At 40.1% G+C, this 23,348-nt stretch overlaps 1 protein-coding gene and 1 non-coding gene across 4 annotated transcripts; both read left to right on the forward strand.

Annotated features, from left to right (window-relative positions):
* Positions 1-446: 446 nt before the first annotated feature.
* On the forward strand, positions 447-536 carry TRNAY-GUA (transfer RNA tyrosine (anticodon GUA)). The gene is given in 2 exon segments: positions 447-483; positions 501-536. It is a non-coding gene; the product is annotated as a tRNA-Tyr (tRNA).
* Positions 537-1,263: 727 nt separating this feature from the next.
* On the forward strand, positions 1,264-22,996 carry MYBL1 (MYB proto-oncogene like 1). Of its 3 annotated transcripts, none has more exons than XM_075415257.1 (16): positions 1,264-1,329; positions 5,130-5,232; positions 5,358-5,429; positions 8,419-8,511; positions 9,562-9,782; positions 11,528-11,711; positions 11,939-12,013; positions 13,533-13,637; position 14,684; positions 14,819-15,048; positions 15,356-15,724; positions 16,206-16,348; positions 16,745-16,859; positions 18,563-18,679; positions 18,766-18,870; positions 22,868-22,996. In XM_075415257.1, the coding sequence occupies exons 1-16, from the start codon at positions 1,310-1,312 to the stop codon at positions 22,994-22,996; spliced, it is 2,082 nt and encodes a 693-aa protein (XP_075271372.1). In that variant the 5' UTR covers positions 1,264-1,309. The 3 variants fall into 3 exon arrangements, with proteins under 3 accessions (XP_075271372.1, XP_075271371.1, XP_075271373.1); XM_075415258.1 differs by lacking the exon at position 14,684 and adding an exon at positions 20,855-21,034 and having other exon boundaries at positions 1,295-1,329; positions 14,815-15,048; XM_075415256.1 differs by lacking the exon at position 14,684 and having other exon boundaries at positions 14,815-15,048.
* The last annotated feature ends 352 nt before the right edge of the window (positions 22,997-23,348 follow it).

The following is a 23,348-nucleotide window of genomic DNA, read 5'->3' on the forward strand; positions in this document are numbered from 1 at the left end:
AAGCGCATTAAAATTCAATAAAGGAACAAGCTGGCGGGTGGGCTCCCCAGTGGACGTGAGCGCCCGGGAGCGGAGCGGGCGTGTGCCTTCGGGCCCTGACCCCGGGAGCGCCTTTCCCGGGGCCGCAGGACCGTCCCCTGCCCCGGGGTTTTTGGCTGTGCCAGGGCCCCGTCTGCGCGGCAGCTGCCCGTAGCCTTTCCCCCCGAGAGCTCCGCAGAGTTCCGCGCCCGTGGGCAGGCTGGGCACAGCGTGAGGAGCCGAGGGAGCCGTCGCCGCGCCCTGCGCTACCCGACCCGCTGATAGCGGGGAGGAGGTCTCGGGTGCGGGAACCCTCGGCGGGGCGCTCGCTGCTTCAGATCTCGCTCCCGGAGCGGGCGTTTACGCGCCGGCTGTTCCGTGAGGGCCGGCCGTGCTGTCTGCCGCGGGACAGCAACGGCGCGCAGCTCCCTTCGATAGCTCAGCTGGTAGAGCGGAGGACTGTAGAGGCGCGGCCCGCGGGAATCCTTAGGTCGCTGGTTCGATTCCGGCTCGAAGGAGACGCTCACTTTTGCGCCGCCGCGAGGGGCGGACTCCGGTTTTTTTACCCCTCAGGAGCCGCCGCCGTTGCAGCTGGCGGCGCCCGGGTGCTCGCGCCGGGGCGTTACGGGGCCGGGGGTGGCGAAGAGCCGGGTTCCTCGCCCCGCTCGCTCCCCCCGTCACGCCTCGCCCCCCCTCCCCGCCCGCGGCGGGAGCCAGGGCCCCGCCCGCCGCCCGGGTCGCGTGCAGCGGCGGCGGCCAATGGGGCGGCAGTCCGCCTGCGCAGATTCAAACGGTGGCTCTGGAAGGAGGCTGGGCGCGAGATTCGGCGGCACCGACCGAGCGCGGCGGTGGCGGCGCAGCCCGGGCCGGTCGGCAGCGGGGGGACGGGGAGGGGGCCGCGCCGGGCGGGGCTGGGCGGGGCTGGGCTGGGCAGCAGACAGCGGCGGGAAGGCGCCACCGGAGCCCGCAGCGGCTCTGACAGGAGCGGGGAGGCGCAGCCGGGCGAGAGAGGGGCCGCTGCGCGCTCCGTCCTCGCGGGCAGGGGCCAGGCCGAGCCATGGCTGACGCGCCGGGGGCCGGGCCGGGCCGGGGCTGAGGGTACCGCCGAGCTCCGCGGGGAGGAGGGGGCCGTCGGAGGAGCCCCGCCTGCCTCAAGCCTCCCTGAGTCGCCGGTGCACCTCTCGGTCCCCCGCCCGCCCGCGAGAGAAGGGAGCCCGGCCGGTGGCTCGGGGGCTCCGCGCTGTGCTCCGCTGCCGCGGCGGCCCCCAACCCTCTATGGTGCGCCCCGAGGATGGCGAAGAGGCCGCGCAGGTGAGTGTGTGGCTCCGGGGGACCTCTGGCGCCTGCTGCCCCCCCGCCCCTCCCGGGCGGCCTTCCGGGCCGCCGCCCCGCGCCCAGGTACCCCCCCCGCGCCCGGGATGCCAGCCAGGTGCCGTCCCCCCTTCCCCCCCCCGGCCCCGGGTGCCGCTGCCCACCTCCCTCCCTCCGATCCCGCCCTCCGATCCCTCCCTCGCCCGGCACCCGCGCAGGTGTCCGTCTGTCTTCCCTCCGCCTCGCGAGCACCGGCTCTCGGCTGCGCGTCTCGCCTCTCGCTTGGCGGCTGCGCTCGCTGCCGTGCTTGGCTCAGGCCACCTTTACTGCCGCTTACCTAGGCAGCTCCCTAGCTGCTCTTTTCCCTGGTCGCTGGGCCTGTCAGTGACGACTACGCTGTCTCTGCAGTAGCTTTTCCTGCTGGTTGCTTGCGTTCTGCTGGAGTAGTACTTTTCTTCTCCCGAGTGGCTTTTGCACAGCCTTGATGTAAGGTTTGGGGCTGTTTTCGGGCCTGCTGTTTCCTCCCATAACTTAAATGCACCTACTTTCTCTGATTTGGCATATTCTTTGATTATTTCCTCTCGGAAATCTTCCTGAGAGAGAATGTTTCCCTCAAGAGCTTCAGCAGCAGCCCCAGAGGGTTTTGATGCACCTTTTGTTTTATTGACCTGAAAATGGGTGTGTCTTTACTTTGTATTCAGAAGGTGGGTCTTGGAGAACTGTTTTATTGCTATAGTTATTCTTGCCCTAAATAGAAAATCAGTTTCTGAAAAGTGGTAAAGAAAGGACTGAGAAAGGAAAGGATACTTGGTGAGTAATAATTAACGTGTGAGTTACCTGTGGCATCTGGGGTTTACCGTGACTGCATACTTCTCATGGAACTGGGGGTGGTTTCAAAGTTACGGATATCAAAACTGCTTCTGCATTTTGCTCTGACATGAAAAGAGTTCATAGGTTAAGGATTTTCTGCAAAACTGCAGCTGAAACAAGAAAGCAATGCTTTGGGCTGCTAGTTGTGTAAGGAACAAAGGTTCATTAAGGGGCTTTGCTTGCAGAGGCTAACTGCTGGAGCTGTCTGTACTCACCTATCTGCAAGAAATGGCTCAGAGAGAGAATGTTTCTTGTTCCTCCTAATCTGCGTTTTGTAATTGAAGAGACTTTCATCTGTGGTATTGGAAACAATAGTTTCATCTTTGCAAAACTTTAGCTTGTATTCTCTGTCATGGCTACGGAGTGCTTTGATGTCACAGTTGAAAATACAACTGGTTGTGGGCAACAGAGGAATATTTGGTTAGACATCAGTAGTCCTAGACACACTGTGTCAGTGTATGATGATGGTATCTGCAAAGCTAAATCACTGGAGTTAGGAGTTTACGTAAAAGTGATTTCAAGATCGTTAGTCTAGGTGTGGAGTGAGGAGAAAGTATAATTGTTTTGCACCAAATGGAATCAGGTTTAATTTTGGTAAACTGCTCTTGGGCTTTTGTGTTTGGAAGCTTAATGTTTTCCTGTAATGGCTCTTGACTCAGAATTACAAAGACTGCTAGCACAGAACTCGTGAAATACTTACTTTGTTGTTCCAGATTTCTTATTTGATGAAATTTGGTGGTCGCATTCCACTTCAGTGCAGTATTTCAACGCAGTTTCATAACTGCAAAAGAATTATCAAATGAACTATTAACAACCCAACGTGTTTGAAAATCTTTTCTTTTTAATTGAAATCTTAAGTTAGAAGTCCTGACCATTCATGTGTATTTAATTTATAAAGTACCGGTGTACTAGTCTAAACAAGACCGAAGACTAAACGGTGGAATCAAGGTGCAAGAGAGCTCAGTGCCCGCTCGGCTGGCCCTCATGCCTGTGCAGTGCATGGCGGCAACCGTGCCGGTTTGGCAGTGGGACACGCATGCTGCGGGAGAGCTCCGGGTGCTGGGTTCTCCACCGCCGCTGCCGGCATGGACCCCAGGTTTTCTTGTACCGGTGCTCTCATCAGCATCACTGCTGTGTGCGTGGAGCCCTTCCTCTTTTTAAAAATCCCCATGACTTTTCACATAACTGAAGACTCTATTCTTGAACTAGTTTGCTGTGCAGTGTGTAAGGAGGTCATGTTGACAAATGACTTAACCACAAGAACAAATTTTAGTTGTAAGTAAATTGTGTGGCTTGCTTGATATGAAATGGGATTATAATTTCAAGATAATGCTCCTTACAATGCCAAGACGTGCTCCTGACGTTTGTGGAGACCCTGTGGATAAGAGACCAAAAAAAAGGTGGTGGGAGGGGGAAGAGAAAACTTAGTTACCTGTGAGTTTTGAATCCTGTTTTCTCAAGTCCTAAGCCACTTCATGGAAAACTCTTACAGTCATTGTGTTTGCAGCTTATTTCTTGTAAGTACTGTGAAGAACTTGCTGTTGACCTTTAGACAAGCTTACTGCTTTGTATTGCGCTGGCTCCACAAAGTTTTAATATGTTTACATGTTCTTAACTATGTCTACTGCATGAAGCTAAGTAGGGCAAATCCAGATGTGGTGTAGGATGTAGAAGCAGTGTTAAATACACTGGATTTTCAAGAGCTGGGTGCATACTGTCTTGTAATGCCTTCGAGTAAGCAGTGCTCTTCTTGAATGATCAGGACATATTCACTTCACGGGAAATAACAAATATACCTAAATGGTTGATCAGCATGCTGTGTGGGTGAAATGCATGTTCTGGAAGACGATGTAGAGATCTGCCATCTAATCAGTTCTTAGGACACCAGCACAGGTTAATTCCATTACTGGGAAAGGATTTTTTTACCTTTGGTTGAAAAATGGAAGTAATTTTCAAGACTGAGAAGAACTAATAAATTTAGGTTTGAACATGAATTTATGATATTTATATCATGCTTTATACTGGTAATATAAAAATGGAGAAAAATTAAGATTTCAGTGTGAAACTGCTTTTAATTAAGGCTGTGTATTTGGATGGAAGCCCCTTCTTTGTGTGTTTGCTGTAGCTAATGCAGAAGAACCGCTGATCTTGTTGTCAGGCCTAGGTTTCCGCATGTGTTTGAATTTATGTTGTCTGACGTGAGTCACTGACATGTAAGTTGAAGCGGTATTTCCATGAAACGTTTCCTTGTACTGCTGGTTTGTCAGGCTTTGTTTAGCAAGGCTGTGAAGTTTGCATTTCTCCAGCAGATGGAGTGTGATCTACATGGAACCCCAGAGGTTACCTGGCTTCCTGCTCTCTGACTCTTAATTTAGAGGGTCAGCACTGATATGGTAGTTGCTTCTTGCTGGAATATTTCTGTCCTCGAAGGTTTTTGTCTAATTCCTGTAATACTGAAGCAACGCTTTTATTCAAGGCAGGAGCCTGCTTGAAATCTCAAGTTGATGCTAAATTATTTGGCGTCCTTGTTGTGTGTGTGTGTTTGACTTAGAGGTGAAACATGAATATTTTGCAGACTAGCAAATCACTTTATCTTTTAAGCTCATTTGTGTAAATTAAAAATTCATAAATGTGTTATGAAAAACATGATCTTAAACAATAGCTTTTGCTTCAACTTTAAGTCTTGACTTGGAATTAATTATCTGTCCATATCCCAGTACGTGGCCTTGAGATTAAGATTATTTCTGTTGCTTTGACATGGTGAATATAGGCCACTGCTCGAGGCAGATCTTGTGTTTGTGCAAATTCCACATGTCATTTTGGAACAATATGTACTAATTGGAAAAAAGCTACAAGTAGTTAGGAAAAAAAGTTTTGCAGGGTTACTTTAAATTCTGTTTCTTTCTTCGCTGTTTTGTTGTACTCTGCAGTGAGGAAGACGATGACTTTCAGTATGTGGATCATGACTATGAACTACCACAGCAGAAAGGTTTGAAGAAGATATGTAACAGGGTGAAATGGACACGTGATGAGGTAATACTTTTTTTTGGCTTTAGTTTCATTCCTGTATGAAATTAATAGCATGTGAAATATGTTATTATTTAATATCACATTGGGATAGCGTGTAAAATTTATTGGCTGAGGTTATGTCTTAACAGGATGAAAGGCTAAAGAAGCTGGTGGAACAAAATGGTACAGATGATTGGGCTTTCATTGCTAGTCATCTACAAGTAAGTTGAATCTGTGTTTCAGTTAAGTTTCCTTTTAATATTTATTTATTTTGGTCATATGTCTAGTTTGGGCGTGAGGTGAAATAGAAATCAGAAACACATAATAGTAAAAAATATTGTAAAGGGTGCTTATAAATTGGATTTGAGATCTAGCTCAGGCCTTGGAGAACCTTATCAGCTCAGGCTGGGACTCACATGATGGTGTGAAATGATCTAAAATAATTGATGCCTTCTGTCCACACTTGCTATTTGTTTTCATTCTTGAATCTATTTCTGCTTCCTATTGGCTGCACCGCTTGTGGTAATTACATATACAGTTCACAGGTTGCTTCTGAAGTGGTTAGGAGAGTGGGTTGCATCTGATATACTGCTTGAGAGAGCAGATCAATTTCTTAAACACTTTAGGAAAAAGGTGGTCGTTTTTTTTTGTTTTGGTGTTGGGGTTTTTTTGTTTTGTTTTTACAGTGATGTCTGTTTCCCTAACATATGTAAATCTTTCCACCCAATGATACCTTAAGTTTCTACAAATGGAATCTTAGCGGGTTTCTTGGAAGTTTCCTATTGACACTTAAAATTTCTTGCTCTGTTCCAATGGTCAGGTGGAACGAGTAAAGGAGCTGTTAGATGAAACATTAAATGACTCCTTAGCTGTATGGGCTGCACTGGTAGAAAATACCTACAGCTAGAATCAATGATGTTTGTTTTTCTTCTGATTAAATGTTACAAAATGCCTACTATAAAGACAAGGCTAGAATCTAAGGCTGAAATCACTATCTAAATGTGGTATTAAATATTCAAATGTTAAAAATCAAAAAAATACATGCCACCCCTGCCTTTGTGGTTCTCATACTATTGAGTGGGATGATATGGTTGTATGAAATTCCCGTGTAACTAGGTAAAAATAGACTTGGATTGTATATGCTGAACAACTGTAACTTTTTGTTGTTCTCATCATATTTGTGCAACTGTGGTGCTTCTGATTATTTTTTTTTCCAGGTGGCAAAGTATAGATATCAGGGGAATGAACTCAAAGCTTCTAAATTTAAGGAGTGCATAAGCAAATCACTATTCCTTACATGTGCGTTATCCCCTTCCAAAAAGCAGTGAAATGAGTGAACGGCAGAGGAGAAATAGATAATATCAAAAAGCTTTTATATTAAACTGTTTGAAAATACAGTGTTTGGTGATACTGATCTGCAGGTGTAGTATGGAGTTGCATTTAACAGATCTAGCAGTTTAATAAGTTCTCCAGATGAAAACAAATCCTTCTGGAGACTGAAAGCTGTTGTTCGGCTGGGCCCACGTGAGGCTGAATAAAGGCTCCCCAGCTATCAGGGGAAACATACATGGAGGATCAGGTTGCCCACTGCAGAATTGTTGATGCTGGAAGGAACCTCTCAAGATTGTCTAGTCTGAGCCCCCTGCTCAAGCAACGTCAGCTGGAGCAGGCTGCCCAGAACAGTGACCAGTTGGGTTTTGAATGTCTCCATGGATGGAGACTCCACAGCCTCTGGGCAACGTATTGATGTGTTCAAATTACAAAGCCAAATAATTAGAGGCTGGCATAATTAGCACTTGCCTTGTTACTGATGGTCTTTTGCTAGGAAAACCAAGTGTATCTCGAGGTATTAGCGTGTAAAGGCACTCAAACCGCCTTGTTTTCAGAATCTTATTTCACTATTGGTCTGGGCACAAGTAAACTTTCCCTCTGTTCTGCCCCAAAAAGTGAACATAGCTTAAAGGTGACCCTCAAGAGAGGGAACACAGCTTGTATTCTCTTTTGATTTATTGTGGCTAAGGCAGACCTGAAAAGATTTTATGCTTTTATCCAATCATTTGTTTTGCTCTTCTCCCCTGGATATGTCATGATCTGAGAAATGTCTGGACGGTAAAAACACTAAAAGGCCTCAATTTCAAAATAATTCTTTCATTGAAAATGGGAAAGGCTACCCTGTATTGAGTCTTTTATAGCTTGTCTCCACCAGGAAATGGTGATGTTTTGTAACAAACTCTAGTGTGCTTTTAATCATACAGTATCTGCTTGTGATTTAACTTGAAGGTACTGTGATCAACGTAATTTTAGATGTAACAATGTTTTGAGTGTTTTTTCTGGTCTTGCAGACCACTTGTTTAACTTCATGTCGGCATGGTAATGCCTTTACTTGGTAGACCAGACCAGCAAAACCTTGAAATTGGTACTTGCAGTCCAGCAGCTGGCTCGGAAGAGAGTAAATCCTTACGTCCCAGTGTTACATAAGGTGTACTAGTATGCTGTGCTGGGACAGGCTTTTATCTGCATATTTCTAAGGATTGCACTAGCTACCCTGAGAGTCCCAAATTTTCCTATCTACACACAATTTTTAGGAGGCTAAGTGAAAGCTTACTTCTCTTTCGTAACTGGGAACAATATTTCAAAAGATCCTTAGTGAAGCTACAGAAAAGGACCATCTGTCCTGAGCAGAAAAAGCAATGTTGTTTCATTAGTATGTGTTAACTAAACTTGATATAAATCTGTTTTCCTCAACGCTCTAGTAAAGAGCTGAAAATATATTAATTTGAGGCTTAGAAAAAAGTTTATTCTTTTATTTGAAAGAAAAAGTATTTCCTTTAAAAATTTCTTTCCTTGTATAGGTTATAGATAATGTCAAAAGCATGTCAATCACAAAGTTCAGAGAAGGTGTGGAGTAATGAGGACAAAAATAATTCTAAGTTTTTCTTTAAAGAAGAGTAAGTTCTGAATTTGATTATCAAGTAAGAACATTGAAGTAATTAGATTAGAGCTTTGTGCAAGGCTGTTTTTTCTGGAGAAGAGTTCTTGTAAGCAAATGGAAGAAGAAATAGTAAGGGGGAATCTAACTATTATACTTGGAACAAAGGTCTGAATAAGTCTTTTAATTTGAAATAAACTAATAATTCTGACTAGCCAATATTGACAGTTTTATGTATTCAAGAGTTTAACAGCTACACTGGTCTTCTAAAATTATTTCAGAATCGTTCAGATTTTCAGTGCCAGCATCGATGGCAGAAGGTACTAAACCCAGAATTGATTAAAGGTCCCTGGACTAAAGAAGAAGATCAGAGGGTAATAAAAACTAATTGATGCTGTACTCTTTTACTGGAATAAAATTGGCATGTGACTGCTAAGAATGTGTACTCTTCCCTAGGTTTTATCCTCACAAAGATGGTGTCTGATGCATCTTGTGACATAGATAGTTACATTATGTTATGCTGTGTGAGAAGAAAAAAAGTGCAGCTGCTCTTAAATAGATGGAATGTCTGGTCTGCTCAAGTGTTTCATTTCCCTTTGCTCAGATTGCTAGCTGAACTGCTGTAGCTTACCAAGTAGAGGAGATCTCTTTACAAAAAAATATATCAAATAAATATCAAAGGTCTCATTTACATCTTTTGCTCCTCAAACCCACCAGACTTAAAAGAGGTTGTGAATAAGGGAAATTATTTCATACTCTACTGTTAAAGAAGCTAGCAATGGTGGTTTAGACTCCTTTTCTCCATCTTTGTTAATTCACACTGCAACTTTTTGCCTGCGAAACCTGGGCTGCCCTGTAGGGACGTGCACATGTATCACATATCGTATTTCAAATCAATTGCTTATTCCCTCTATTTAAAACTGTTTTAAGATGTTTAAAACTAGTATTTGTCAACTTGTGAATATGGTCTTCCTAAGCTATTTTTTTGTATTTGGCATCAGTCTTTTAAGAAAAAGCTTCTAATGTGTAAAAACACGTAGAAACGGGATGAAGGTTGGGAGGTGTGAGTTTCTCCTCATGTGTATGTTGTTGAAAAAAGTCAAATCAAGCATCTTTACCAGCTTCTTTTTTGGTCTTTCCTGATGTCAGCTTATGTAATGGATGACAGAAAGGAAACTTCCAAATAAATGTTTTCATCAGTATATGCTTATATTCTAAACACAGTGAATTAGGAGTTGATAAGCGATTTTTAGATTTCTGGAAAAATAATTTTTAAAACCTCAAGTCACTGCCTCCTTAGGCCTAGTATCTTATCAAGTTGAGTATTTTAATCCTGTTCTAAAATGTGAGTTGATCAGTGTTCTTGGTCTTTGGTTAGGAAAATTAGGGTTTGGAGTCCTAATGTGCTTTCATCTGTGTTCCAGGTTATTGAATTAGTTCAGAAGTATGGTCCAAAGCGCTGGTCTCTAATTGCAAAACACCTGAAAGGAAGAATAGGCAAGCAATGCAGAGAGAGATGGCATAACCATCTCAATCCTGAGGTAAAAAAGTCTTCATGGACAGAAGAAGAGGACAGAATAATCTATGAAGCTCACAAGCGTTTGGGAAACCGATGGGCTGAAATAGCAAAACTTCTTCCTGGAAGGTGCTTTTCAACTCTTTGTGTTAAATATTGGAATATGTAAAGTGGTCATCGCACAACTCTTTCCAATGTAATTGGTTAGTCAGAGAGCATCTGTTGAAACTTACATAACGACATCTTTATCTTAATAGATCCTGATACTTTTTAAGATCTCTTGCATTTGATTATGTATCCTTAAAAAGCCATAAAAACACCTCTAATGCTCTGCAGTTCCTTCAAAAATCCTCCTGTTGACTTAGAAAAAGCTGTAGTAGAGCTGAATAGTAACTGCAAGTAATAGTGGAAGAACATCTTATGAGTTGATATCAAAGTGCCTTCATTAATATGCATTTGGGCATGACTTTCTTTTTGGCTGAAGATCAGAAGTTTTTCTTTTGTGGAACACTTCTTGTTGAACAGGATATTTGAAAAAGAGTCATAGTAACCTTCAAAAGTCCAGGCTTAGGCGTCATGCGTTGTGAAGCTTGTTGGTTACCATGTAGTCTCGAAGTTAAGAATGAATGATATGCATTGTTCACCTTATTTTTGTTTCACATGTGATTACCAACTTGTATACTTGTGGAAAACCAAATTTTAGTGTATAAAGAGTTTAATAAAATAATTTTTTTACCTTGTATTGTTGAATGAAATACACTGTTAACCTGTCCCTCTCTGAATTCAGCCTGTCTGTTCAGGAGGTGACTGTCTAGCTGTGCCTAACGAATGTCAGCACTTGTTATGTTTGGAGAATGAGTCCTTAGAGATGTGTGTTTAGAAAATTTGACACTTTCATTAAGTACACAGTCCATGAATCACAGGAAAACTTTTGGAGCAATAATGAGGGGAATGGATCACATCTTCACAGAATTTCAGAGAGGGAAGATGAATTTGTAAGATAGGCGCATTCCTAGTTCGCTAACTTAATTTGTTGAAAATAAATCCAAGAGATGGGATCTTAGACCTAGAATATTTGTAGAGTCTAACACTAGTCGGATGAAAAAGGGGAATACTTCTTGGAGTTGAGCTTAAGTGAAGAATGGGACTTGGCAATTTTTATTTCTGTGTATGTCATTCTAAGGCCAGTAATAACATTGCTAGTATTTTAGACTGTAATGCATTCATAGTTTCCTCTTGCCTTAATGCTTGTCTAGTGTTAAAAGTGATTTCAGCCTACTTGTCAAACTGCAGGCATTTTCTTTCCAAGGGGAGTTACAATGGGTATGGTCTGCTGCCATGCCTGCTTTCCCCTGCTTTTAAAGAGGTAATGGGATGTTCTTCCACAAAGCTGCACGTAAAACTCAGAGCTGGGAATGCAGGCTGTCATTTTTTTAGAAGAGATATCTTCCAGTGACAAACACTAGCCACACTTCCTTTGTTATGCTGTGGGATAGTAGGATGATTGCCTTAGCTTCACGTTCTGCAAATTTGTAGCAGAGGGTAAATAACGTAGTGAGAGAGAACATGCAGTTATTCAAAGTATCCAAGAAAAAAGATTCTTGCCCATGGTAATAGCCAGAACCAAGGCTTTCTCTTTTGCTACTTTTAATTTCCTGCGAACTTGAAGTTTAGTAGTAGAAGGAAGTTTTGAAAAGAGTAGCTTTTTAGTCATTATGCCAAAACCCTGCTGATCATAGAGCTTTCAGTCCAAGGTGCTGGAGCTTTCTGGATTTTTGGCTTCAGATTAACGTATCGTACAAACCCTGTAAATTATGCTATCTATTGAACTTTGATACATGGAAACCAGTCACTGTTGTACACTTTCATTTTAGGACTGATAATTCCATTAAAAATCACTGGAATTCAACAATGCGAAGAAAGGTGGAACAGGAAGGATATTTACAAGATGATATGAAGTCTGAAGGAGCTAGTTCATCCAGACTTCAGCCCCAACCTTGTCTAACTGTGGAACACTTGCATACTCACAATCAATTTTACATACCTGTTCAGACACATGTAAGTTCAAAATCCAGACTAATTTGTATTTCCCAGTTTCAAATAATTTATTGGGTTTGGAGCGAGAAACAAATCTGAAAGAACGAACATCTGTCGAGCAATATTCTGATATTATGGTAACTTAGGATTTGTAAACCATAATACTTAGTTTATGTGCCATAAGCTAGAGATGATTTTATAGCCTCCTTTCCTTTAGGGTTTGTGAAAATAATTTGTGTCTTTTTTAGATTCCAGCATACTATTATGCCTCGCCCGAAGGCAGCTGTCTAGAACATGCCTCAGCTTCTTCCAACTTAGTTCAGGTAAATTGTTAACGGGAATTGTACATAAGGAAAATGTACTGTATCTTATGCTGTAAAATGAAGAGTTTAAACCCCCGTAACTTCAAAATGTCTTTAAGTCTTTATCACTCACTGAAATTTATGTAAGTGTTCCTCTGTAAGCAGGCTTCTTAGCTTAATTAGTAGTTCTAGGTAGGAAAAAAGGAGCTATCTATACATCCTAGAAACACAAGCACTTGTGCTTATTTCTGACAGAAGTGTGGGTCAAAACATAGTCTACTACTTAAATCTTTAGGTTAAAATTATGACCTGTTAGTATTACCTAGCTTCTGAGAGATTTAAAGACAAGACTTTACTACTTTATACATGTAATAAATATAACCCTATCTGAAAGACTCAGTTCAAATAACTTACTGTGACTTACACTTATGGCTGTGCTTTTTTGTTCTCAATAGTTTTTAGTTTTTTCTGACTCAAAAACTTCTGTCAGTCAGTTGAGGATGCTCTTTTGCAACATTCTAAATGCTGAAGTATTGAGAAACTTTAAAACAAACAAAATTAGATATATTTAATTACTTTTGCTCCTTTGGGCTCATTTAGGCTGTATCTGAAATTCCTCATGTGTTGCAGACTGAACGTAGATCTTGGTTCGTAATATGACTTCCTGGAAGAATTTTTGTGAATATGAAATTAGTAAAAAGTTATTCTGACACAGGGAATAAGACGTGTTTTGTTTGTACTGGATGTGTTAGAGGCATTCTGCAGAACTCTGTACGTAACCTTAAGTTTCCCAGTGCAGGTCATGTATTTCATGTGGCATTTTCTTCTCTGATCTCAGTATAAGAATACAAATCATAACAAAGCCTTGTGTGGTCTTTGACACTCTGGATTGCCCCGTACAGAAAAGTATAAGATACTTTCTGCTCCTTGAAGTCCTCCCTAAACTGTGGAGTATAACTGGTTTTGAAACTCATGGCACATATCCTCACTTACCTATATTTATAACAATGATAGAAAGTTTTAAGGAAGTTAAAAACAAACCAACCAACCAAAACCAGGTAGTTAATTTTTCTGATAATAGTGGTGTAGAATTGCTTGTGTAGACACTCTGTCAGCAAATGCTGATTTGAAACACTTTCTTGCACACTTAGTGACGATAAGTAACTCATAATTCTAGATAGCACATCAAAATGCAAGCACGTCTACCAAGGTGCCAACATTGTTGCTTCTGTTAAAGATAGGACCGAGTGACTTTTGGCTAAAAGGTGCTATAGTGTACTGATTATTTATGGGCCATATTAGAAACCTGTTAAGATATTAGCTTGTGTACCAGTTAAACATCAGATCCATCTCCTGGTAATTGCTGGAGTTGTTCTGCTCATGACTGACTAATTACAAAATATGATACAGCTTGAACAGCTCTGTGACTGCTATGTGTGAATTTCTGTTAAAAATGTAGGTGTGTTACAATGTAGAATCTTTACTGTGGAGGGTTGGTGGAGGTGGAAAATATTAATGGCTTCTTTCTTAATTTTTTTAGCAGTCACTTATTGATGATGATCCTGATAAAGAAAAGAAAATAAAGGAACTTGAATTGCTACTTATGTCAGCAGAGAATGAAATCAGAAGAAAACGAGTGTCTTCTGTAAGGACTGTAAATTTCTGTCAATATTTGAATGTGCTTTATTGAGATTAATCCTCAGCAATGGATGTTTGGTTTTGTACAGTGTTTTTTCACCCAATCTTCTAAAATCAAACTTAAAGCTGTTGGGCTGTAAAACAAAGTCTATATATTAGAATTGAAACAGTTATTTTTATTACAGTTTTCTAAACTGTGAAAACAGCAGAAATGACCTGCAATTTGGCAGTTATTCAAAGACCCAGGATTTTAATCTGCTTCAAGAGGTAGCATGTTTGTTGATATCACCGCCATTCAGTTTTATAGATCAGCAATGTCAATCATCTGTTCAAAGAGAAAGGTTAAAAATACATAGGTTTTGCCCTATTTGATTTCAAAACGTCCTGTAGGTTGTATTTTTATCAAACTTCTATGTGAGCGCTTGCAATACTTAATATCTACATTTGGACGTGACAAACAGTATGTAAATTTGCACTGTACGAAAATTTACATGTACTTCAGTGGAATAAGGGAAACTTGCAGATGAGTCACTTATTTCCTCAGGAACAGTGAACAACATCAGACACCTTACCAACTCAACCCTATTTATCACTGATTTAGGTTACAGGTGAACTTCCTTTTCTTTGTAGTGGAGCTATTCCTTTTGAAACAGTGCACGTTCTGCTTATCTAGTGGAATCTGCCTGGCTTCTAGATTTCCAATGAAAATGAAAATCTCTTTCTTGAATACTAATGGGATAACCATTTAGAAGTTAAGTATTAACTATAGATGCAGAATCTGCGTTAAAAAAAAAAGTATTTCACATTCTAGAAACAGTTTCTAATCTTGAAATGTAACTATGTTCTGTAGTGAAGATGAATTTGTAATATACTGATGTTCAAGACACAGGAAACTTGCATCAGAGATGGCTTCCAGTGCAACCTATAATTATCTAAGTTATAAGCATGTATAAGATATGAATGAGAAGTAAGATAAAAATCTTACACAGTTTGAGAATGTTGAGTATGTTAATTTAAGGAGAAGACTAACTGCATTAACGCAAACATGATTAGCGTTTGGAAAAGTAAAAATTAAGTTATGCTTAGTCTCTCCACATACTACTTTTTTTCCTTCCCGCGGTCACATAAGTGACTCTTCAACTTCTAAGTTGAATAAGATTAACATGTTTCTTCATACTTCTTAGCAAGCTGGAAACTTACCTTGTTGGTCTGGAAGTTTTGTCACGGAAGAGTGGGTATCTAATACACTAAATAGCCTCGGGGAACAAACAAGTGAGTTCTACAGCATGGATGAGACCCACAGCACACCTGTTCAGCAGAATTCACCACCTAAGTATTTGCCTGTGGAAGCAAATACAATGTTATCATCTCTACAAACCATTCCAGATTTTGCAGAGACACTAGGGCTTATTGAATCTGTAAGTCTGTATTTCTTCTAAAAAATGTTTATTTAGGAATATCAACTTACACAATATGTGTAAAATACTTTTGCCTTATTCTGTACTTGCCTGTAGTTTCACTCATATCAAGTGATTTGTTTTATTGCCTGTTTTAAAAGAACTGTGTCTTAAAACACTCAGTGTTTTAGGATTGTGTGAAAGGTACAGGGAGAATAATTCAGTGCATGGCTTTTGGAGGTCGAGGGCTGTTAGATTGGCTTGGATGTCGTGAAATAATATTGGGTAAGCTTGCTAGTGTTTGAGTGTTTTGCATCTTGCCTCATAGGATCCTGTAGCGTGGAGTGATGTCCCCAGTTTTGAGCTTTCAGAGGCTGTTGCATCTCCTGTCAAGCCAGCTCCAGTAAAACTAATGCGGATTCAACACAATGAACGGGCTGCTGAATGCCAGTATAATGTCAGCGTTGTGCTCGATGGCAAAAAACAGAGTAGCGTCAGTGGCGAGGAAGAAGCAGTTTTTCCAACAACCCTGAACTTCACGAAGTTCAGCTCTCCACCTACTATCCTAAGAAAGAAAAAGAGATTGCGTGTTGGGCAATCAACAGTTCATGAACTGAATGATGGCTTGTGTAATGGTGCCATCAATGTTGCACTAAAGCAAACACCAGTGAAAACACTACCATTTTCTCCATCACAGGTGAGTTTGTTTGAAGATTGCAGTGGGTGGATTATAAATTAAAAGTACTTTCTTCCCTAGTCATATATTGTAGCCTAAACAAATATGTCCAGAAAACTTCTTAAAACATCAGCATAAGGGTAGATATATTAAAAAGAAATTGTTAAATAACCAATTTCCTCTGTTTTAAAGACTAACTGGGGGCATGGGGACAGAGACTTGCATCTCAGCTCACGCTTTCTCATGCAAATAATTGTTGATAGAGACCTATTGTCTCTGTGACCTAAATTAAGCAGTCAGAATTTTAAGGAGAAAATCAAGGTTTTGGTGATAAATATAGCAAATGTCTTGGAGTATAAATCAAAAATAGTTTATTGGGGTTTGTCAGTAAAAGCCCTTTGTGTGTGTGTGTGTATATATATATATATATATTTACTGCTCAGTACATTTGTGAAGTTTTGTCCTTTGAAGTTGCTTAGGTTTTTTTCTCCCTTGCACTTAGTTTTTCAACACTTGCTCTGGAAATGAACAATTTAACCTTGAAAATCCTGCATTTACATCGACTCCAATCTGTGGGCAGAAAGTTCTTCTTACAACTCCTCTACACAAGGAAATGACACCAAAAGATCAAAAGGAAAATGTGGGGTAGGATTATTGCATTAAACATCTGGTGGTGTTGCTCAAATAAAAACAATTCTAAACATTGAGAAACTAGTCTACCTGTATGCATACTGTGAATGAGTTTTAAAACCCCTAATACTTGTGTACAAACAAACTGGCTTCCTGTTTTTAATTTAACAGAAAGTGACTTTTACTCAATTAAAATTTTTCCTTTTTTAAAATACTGAACAAAATCCAATCAAAGTTTAATTTACCTGGGGGAATGCTATGGTGATTTTAATTCTTTCAGATTCATAGTGGTGATATCTGTTGTGTAAATTAAGGTATTTTTAAATGTTTCTTAGATTAATTTTATTGCATTACTCTTGATAAAGTCAAATGGTGGAATGCATGTACGAACACTTTTCTATGCTTGAATAGTTTTAGAACGCCCACAATTAGAAGATCTCTTTTGGGTTCAACACCAAGGACACCAACTCCTTTTAAAAATGCTTTGGCTGCTCAGGAAAAGAAGTATGGTCCTCTCAAACTTACGGTATGTGATGATATTGTTTATTTTCTTCTTTGTTAAAGTCTAAATGCTCTCTTGTTTTTGAGGTATTGTAAGCCTCAGCACAATCTTAGAAAGCGTTTTCTAACAATGACATTGTTTCAGTGACATTATTATTATCCTTGAGAACAGCTCAAATGTGAATCAAAAACATTTCAGTTTTTGTGTGTTAGACTAGTATCCTTCAGTGTAGTATGGAGGCATGTCTTTTTGAAAGTTATTTGATACCTGTAATAATTTGATCCATACTAATCTTAAATGCATTGATTCTGCATTTGTGAGTTGTTTTAGATTTGTGTAGCCTTGCTAACACTGCACCTCTTACGAGGTGGTAACATCATTGTCTGAGATTTTACTTTTAATACTTTAGCATTCAGATTTTTCAAAAGAAAAAATGTGAGATAGTGAATGGGTATGGGTCCTCCAAATGAATAATCTAGTAAGAGCAAACTGGTGCAGATGAATGTGACTGACTGTTGTTCTAAGCAGCTTTCACATTTGACTTGAAAAACTGCATTATCTTTGAATCCTCTGGTCTATGTAAGAGCTGAGTTGTTTTCTGGTTTTAGTTCTTCTACAGTGCTAGGACTGAAACTAGATGTTCACCACAGCGTGCTAGTGTTTTGAGAAGTTTTTGATGGGAAGATGTTTGGAAGTGTTTTATCCTTCTTAAGGGCTTGAGTGATGTCTACAATTTTCTTCATCCTAAAAAGCAAAATCTTAATATAGCAATTCATAATTCCTTTGATTCTTGTGGCTGTCAGACTTTTTTTTTTTTTTTTTTTGGTTGACTATGGATAATGTTACTTTTTGTTTTGTTTGTTTGTTCCAAATTAATTCAGTTTTTGCTCTCTTCCTAGCCTAGCTGAGGTATGTTAATGCATAATAACTTTTGGAATTCAGTAGACATATGCTTTTCAAGTTCTGAAAAAATTCCAGCCAATATATATTGACTACTTCTTTTCTGCAAGCACAGAAGGTAGCTCAGACTTTGCCACAGGGCTTGGCACCATCTGTGTTACCCTATAGATTCACAGTCTCTCACTATGCAAATGGAGTGGTTTGGCATTCCTGCTTCTGTCCACTATTAATCTCCTGTTCAAAATCAAATTTTGAGGGCTTAAGGGAATTCTTCTCCTGTTGGTACACAAAGGAGCCATCTGTATGGTTTCTGTGAAATTCTGTACTGTACTTAGGACTATCAATGTCTTATTCAGAGATTTGTGTTAAGGTTGATATAAATTCCTTTCCCAACAACAGTCATACTTTCATAGTACAGTTTTTTAGTATGTTCGTATGCATGTATATATACATATATGTGTTTATGTATGTGTTTAGTATATATAAGGTGTTTTTATCCCTTTTGTCACTGGATAACCGTTGCTAATAAATGCAAACAGGTAGTTTGTACGTCTTCTTCAAAGCTACCTTGCATTTTTTGAGGCACTGTGTGCATGTGTGTATTTCATCTGGCTAGAAATAACATGGAGTAAAATGAATTAAAAAAAATCTGCATAGCCTTGAAATGTTGATGAGTAGTTGTTAACTACAATAGCTTAAATCCTTTATCTGTTGCTACAGTTTGGAAGATCTTTTTTCTAGCCTACATTAGCTGAAAGTAGAATATGGTAAAAAAATAGCAACTAATATACTTCCTGTGTTTTCTTCTCCAATTTTAATTAATTTAGTCACAACCACTTGCCTTCTTGGAGGAAGACATTAGGGAAGTTTTGAAAGAGGAAACTGGAACAGATATATTTCTCAAGGAGGAAGACGACAGTGTGTATAAAAGCTGCAAGCAGGAGGTAACATTACAATAATAATTTCAAATAGGAAGTAACTACTTTTAAATAATATTTTACAGTTTTCCTCTGCAAAATGTTTGTTGCAGCACAACTCTTCTAAAAAAGTCAGAAAGTCACTGGTCCTAGACCCATGCGAAAAAGCAGAGGTTGGTGCCCACCTCTTCACGGAAGATAATAGTTCAGATGTACAGGTAAGTCTTCAGCTACTGAAGAGCATCACTGGCAGCAATATTAATATAGAAATGAGTATCTTTCATTCTGTGAACTAAAGTAAAGTGTTTGTATTGAGGCTAGATTCATAAACCTAGAAAGTGAAAATCATCTTCAGTTTGAAATACTCCTTTAAGTACTTAAGCAATACTTGAACATTGGGCGTGAATTCATGCAATGAATTCTTCCTTTCAGGCCTTCAGAGCAGGACTCGTAATATGAATGCTTTGCAGATTTGCTGTTACAGCAAAGATCCTGCCCTGCTGTTTATGTATAAACTTTAGCATATGTGGCATGCTGAAGCTCTCTGTAATACACCAGGAAGATGGGATTTTTGCCCTTGTGTTTTGCATGCTTGACAGTCTGGCAGACATGTTCTGAGGATACCTAATTGCATATTAGGCAGCACGTTTTTCCCCTTCCCGCTTCACATAATAGGGGAATACTTCAAGAAATACCAGGCACGTAGAAGACGAGGTTTGTGGGCTTCCTCTGCCTGAAGAAATTTGAAAACTTCTGCCTTGACAACCAAGAGATCAAGAGTTCAGAGATGAGGCTGTTTTGGTCCCCTGTTCCTTTAAAAAGTAGTTTTTCCACTTGAGTGATTGTATAGATTAATCTTTAGTCTTGTAGTTTATAGGAAAACTTTATCTGATCTAGTTCTCAATGTCTTTGTGTGTTTAATTCTGAAAGAGCAAACATCTGCGACTCTTGATCAGGTATAAAGCGATATTCAAGACGTAGGAGCCAAAGTCCCTGAGAAGAATGGGTGCTCAAGTCATACCCGTTTCACATTATTGCATCTGGTTTTTGAAATTCCCTTCTTAAATGCCTCCGAGCCCCTGTGCCAGGCCCCGGTGTCTGCCCGACGGGTGTCTGGTGCTCTGCCACCGGGTGGGAATTCCCCGCTTCCCCAGAGACATCTCTGTCGTGCGAGGAGCAGCACTGCTGCCGCCCTTCGAAGTGGAAACGAAGTGCCTGGTGCTCTCTCAGTAACCTCTTGTTACAGCGTGGTATATTGTGCATCACTGATGTTCAGGTTAAGCTAAAACCAAGATACACTAGAATGGTGTGGTGTATTTAAGGCAGTGGACTGGGAAAAAATTGCTTTTCCTCCATTTTAATGAGGGATGTTGGTACAACAGGAACATTTGCTCTTAGCAAGAGAGATAGTGGTAGTACCTGATTTAAAAATGAAAAATGTACCTGTCTTTAAGTAGAAATTGCGTGTCCATGTGGCAGTAAGTTAGGGGTGAGGATCAAAGTAGAATAAATACGTAAAGGTAGTTTAACACATTTTAATGGGGTGTTTTTGTAAGCGAACAGGTACATACGCCACTGTTTCTCTCATCTAATTTTGCTCTCTAGAATTGCCATATACCTTTCTTCTGCCTTGCTATAGTGAAGCTGGATTAAATTTTTTTTTTTTTTCATAAACAATATCTGCATATAAAACTCTTCTGGAATGATCAATCCAGTGCTTATTTCAGTTCTTAAAGCAGTTCCTCCTCCTGATACTGATGCGATTTAATTTTTTTATTTTTTTTTTACTCCAGCCTCCTTGTGCTAACTTTCACAAAGGTTGTGCTAGAAGTGAATTACAAGTTTTTTTCTTTAAAACTGTTCTGTAGTTACCACTTTATCAAGTCTTGTTCTTAACAAAATGTAATCAGCTGTAGCATGGCTTTATATGAAGGAAACTCTCTACTCAGTAATGCCCAAATCGTGCTAGCAGCTACTTGTTTTACTGTGCTCAGTAATGACTGTGAATCCCAGTATTGGCCAGGCTGGTTCTGCATGCACTGTTCATTACTTTTTCTTTTCAGATTCTTTCCTAGGGTCTTTCTGATTGTATTTGCTTTGTTTACATTTTGGCTTCTCTCATCACAGCAGTTGAAGACTTTTTTTTTTTTAAGTTGAATAGTAATTCTTATTCCTATTCCCTACCTTCTTTTTTGTCAACAGTCAGAAAATGCACATACCACATCTTTATTAATGACACCATTGTTGGAAATACATGACAACAGATGTAACTTGACATCAGAAAACCAGGATACAAATCCAGCAAACAAAGCAAATGCAGTAATTAAGAAGAAACTGAATGCATGTGCTTCAAAAAATATCGAAATGGAGAAAACTCTTCAGGTCTGAATGCAAAGAACTCTGTTAGTTTTGTTAGCAGGTTAACGAAGAATTTCTTTTTGGTTTCTGTCTTGTACTAATGTCTAGAATCGTTCAATTCAGTGATCTAGTTTTGGTCAGTGTTTCCATGATCCTTTTTTCTTGTAAATTGGCCACTTTTCCACAAAATGTTTATTCATGGCTAAGTTCTGTAAATACAGCCCTGAGGTTTCATTGAGTGACCTCTGAGATTTAAATACGGGTGAAAAAAGATCAGGATAGAGTAGCCTTACGACCCTACTCAGGGTAGAGTAGCCCTACGACACCAAGCCCTACGAGCCCTTACACGCAGTAAGAAAACTTGACTTGGTGCAAATTAAACATCTGTATAGCACCTAAGTTTTCCAAATTTGGCTGATGCTTACTTCAAGCTCAGGGGGATTTATTAAGCAGAGTTCATCCACAAGTTCTGTTTGGTAATTGTACTTGTAATGTGCCTGTTCTTGTACATTCATATAGTTTCCATACTGTTAAAATTGTGAAACCTGATTTATCCTCTGTGTATGTGTGTCTTGACCACCAGGTTTAGGGAGAGATTCTCTTTGACCTGACTTGGTACCTGTTCCAGTTTGCCCCACAGGGAGTTAGTGTGTAAAGTTTTTGTGTCTTCTCAGAATATCTACAGCTCTGTATTAATTTAAAACAAAACAAAAAAAGGCAGGGCACCTGGAGCCTGATCTTCATGTGCCACTTAATTTCTTTAATGGTTATGTGTTTTGAAGTACAGAGACAACAGTATTACTTTCTGATCCTTTCTTATGAGAAGAAAGGACAAACCTCATTTAATTGTGGTATTCCAAGGAAAGAATTTAACTGCTGTGAATTTCAGCAAAGCTGAATACATGTATCTGGCACAGAACTACGCTCTTAAGAATACTTAAAAGGCGAGTGTAGTCATACTATACTTACAAATATTCTCACTGAACAATCGTTCTCTTTTTTTCTCTTTCCCCTGAGAAATTCCCTCTCAGTTTAGTGGCCTCTCTAACCCCAAGTTCCTTCTGTGAATCAAGTCCTGCTAAATTTACAGAGAAACTCAAATGGTTAATTTTCCCTGCATGTCTATATGTGGAACTGATCCTTTGGATCTGTTTCTGGCTTGATGTGGGAGGGAGAGACTCCTGCATTCCTCATTATGCTACAGTCTGCTAGTGTCAGGTCCACTGTAGAGCTGCTACAAACCAGCTGGAGATTCAGTAAGTCATGTAAGCGTGGAGGCTTTGCTTCATGGAAGAAGCAGGACTAGTGGCACAGTTATTGTTCCATTCATGATTTTTATTCCTAATTCTTTTGCCATTTCTAATATATTCCCCAAACAACTGACCATTCTTCCATAGCTGCCAGTTTGGTTCAGTGAAGTCCTTCACAGTATTCTTTTTCAGCTGCCAAAGCATGTTGCCTTCCTTGGTGTCTCCAGGCAGCTGTCAATGATATATTTTTCTGCCTGTTGAACATAGCACATTTAAAGAGGAAGATGTCCATAGAGAGGATGACTTAATTAACTTCCCTTTTATGTATTGATTATTGAACTGGTCTCTTTTTAGGAGTTTTTTTTTATTTTGTGTGTTAGAACTTAAATTGTAACACAGATTCACTGCTGGAGAGCTGGATTAAGGGGTGGAAAGGGAGCCTTGCCACAGGTTTTAGGTATTGTATTGTAGAACTGAATCCTTCACAGTAAAATACAGTGTTGCTAGACTTTGATAATTTATTATTACTCGGACAGGTTGTACGAGAATTGCTCAAGTATTTTAGTTAGTTAAAAGACTCTTTTTAACTGAATTTTATTTTATGCAGTCAAGTTGTGAATGGGAAGCAGTTGTTTACGGAAAAACAGAAGACCAGCTTATCATGACTGAACAAGCAAGAAGGTATCTGAACACATACACAGCTACCAACAGCACTTCCAGGGCTCTGATACTGTGATGGTCACTGCAACTGACAACCGTCTCTTTCCATTGAAACAGACACAAAGCTGACGGCGATGCCAGCACAGCACTTGTGAATTAAGTCTTTACTTTGAGACAGCCTGCAAGGGAAACCTTAAAGCTACCTTAAAGCTTCCTTTCTTCTTTTGGCTGACAAAGAACAGACATAAAGCTCTCACATTCTCTAGGAAGGGCTAGTACAAACAGTTCTGCAATGAATTTCTTAAATATTAAAAAAGTAACACCCTAAAATATGATGAAGAATGGTAAAATACATTGCAATACTGACAACATACAGTTTTTAGGTCTATTTTTCGTATTTATTCTTTTGACTTGCATTGCTTTTATTC

The sequence above is a fragment of the Opisthocomus hoazin genome, chromosome 3 (genome assembly GCF_030867145.1).
Source record: "Opisthocomus hoazin isolate bOpiHoa1 chromosome 3, bOpiHoa1.hap1, whole genome shotgun sequence".
In the NCBI taxonomy this organism is placed as follows: domain Eukaryota; kingdom Metazoa; phylum Chordata; class Aves; order Opisthocomiformes; family Opisthocomidae; genus Opisthocomus; species Opisthocomus hoazin.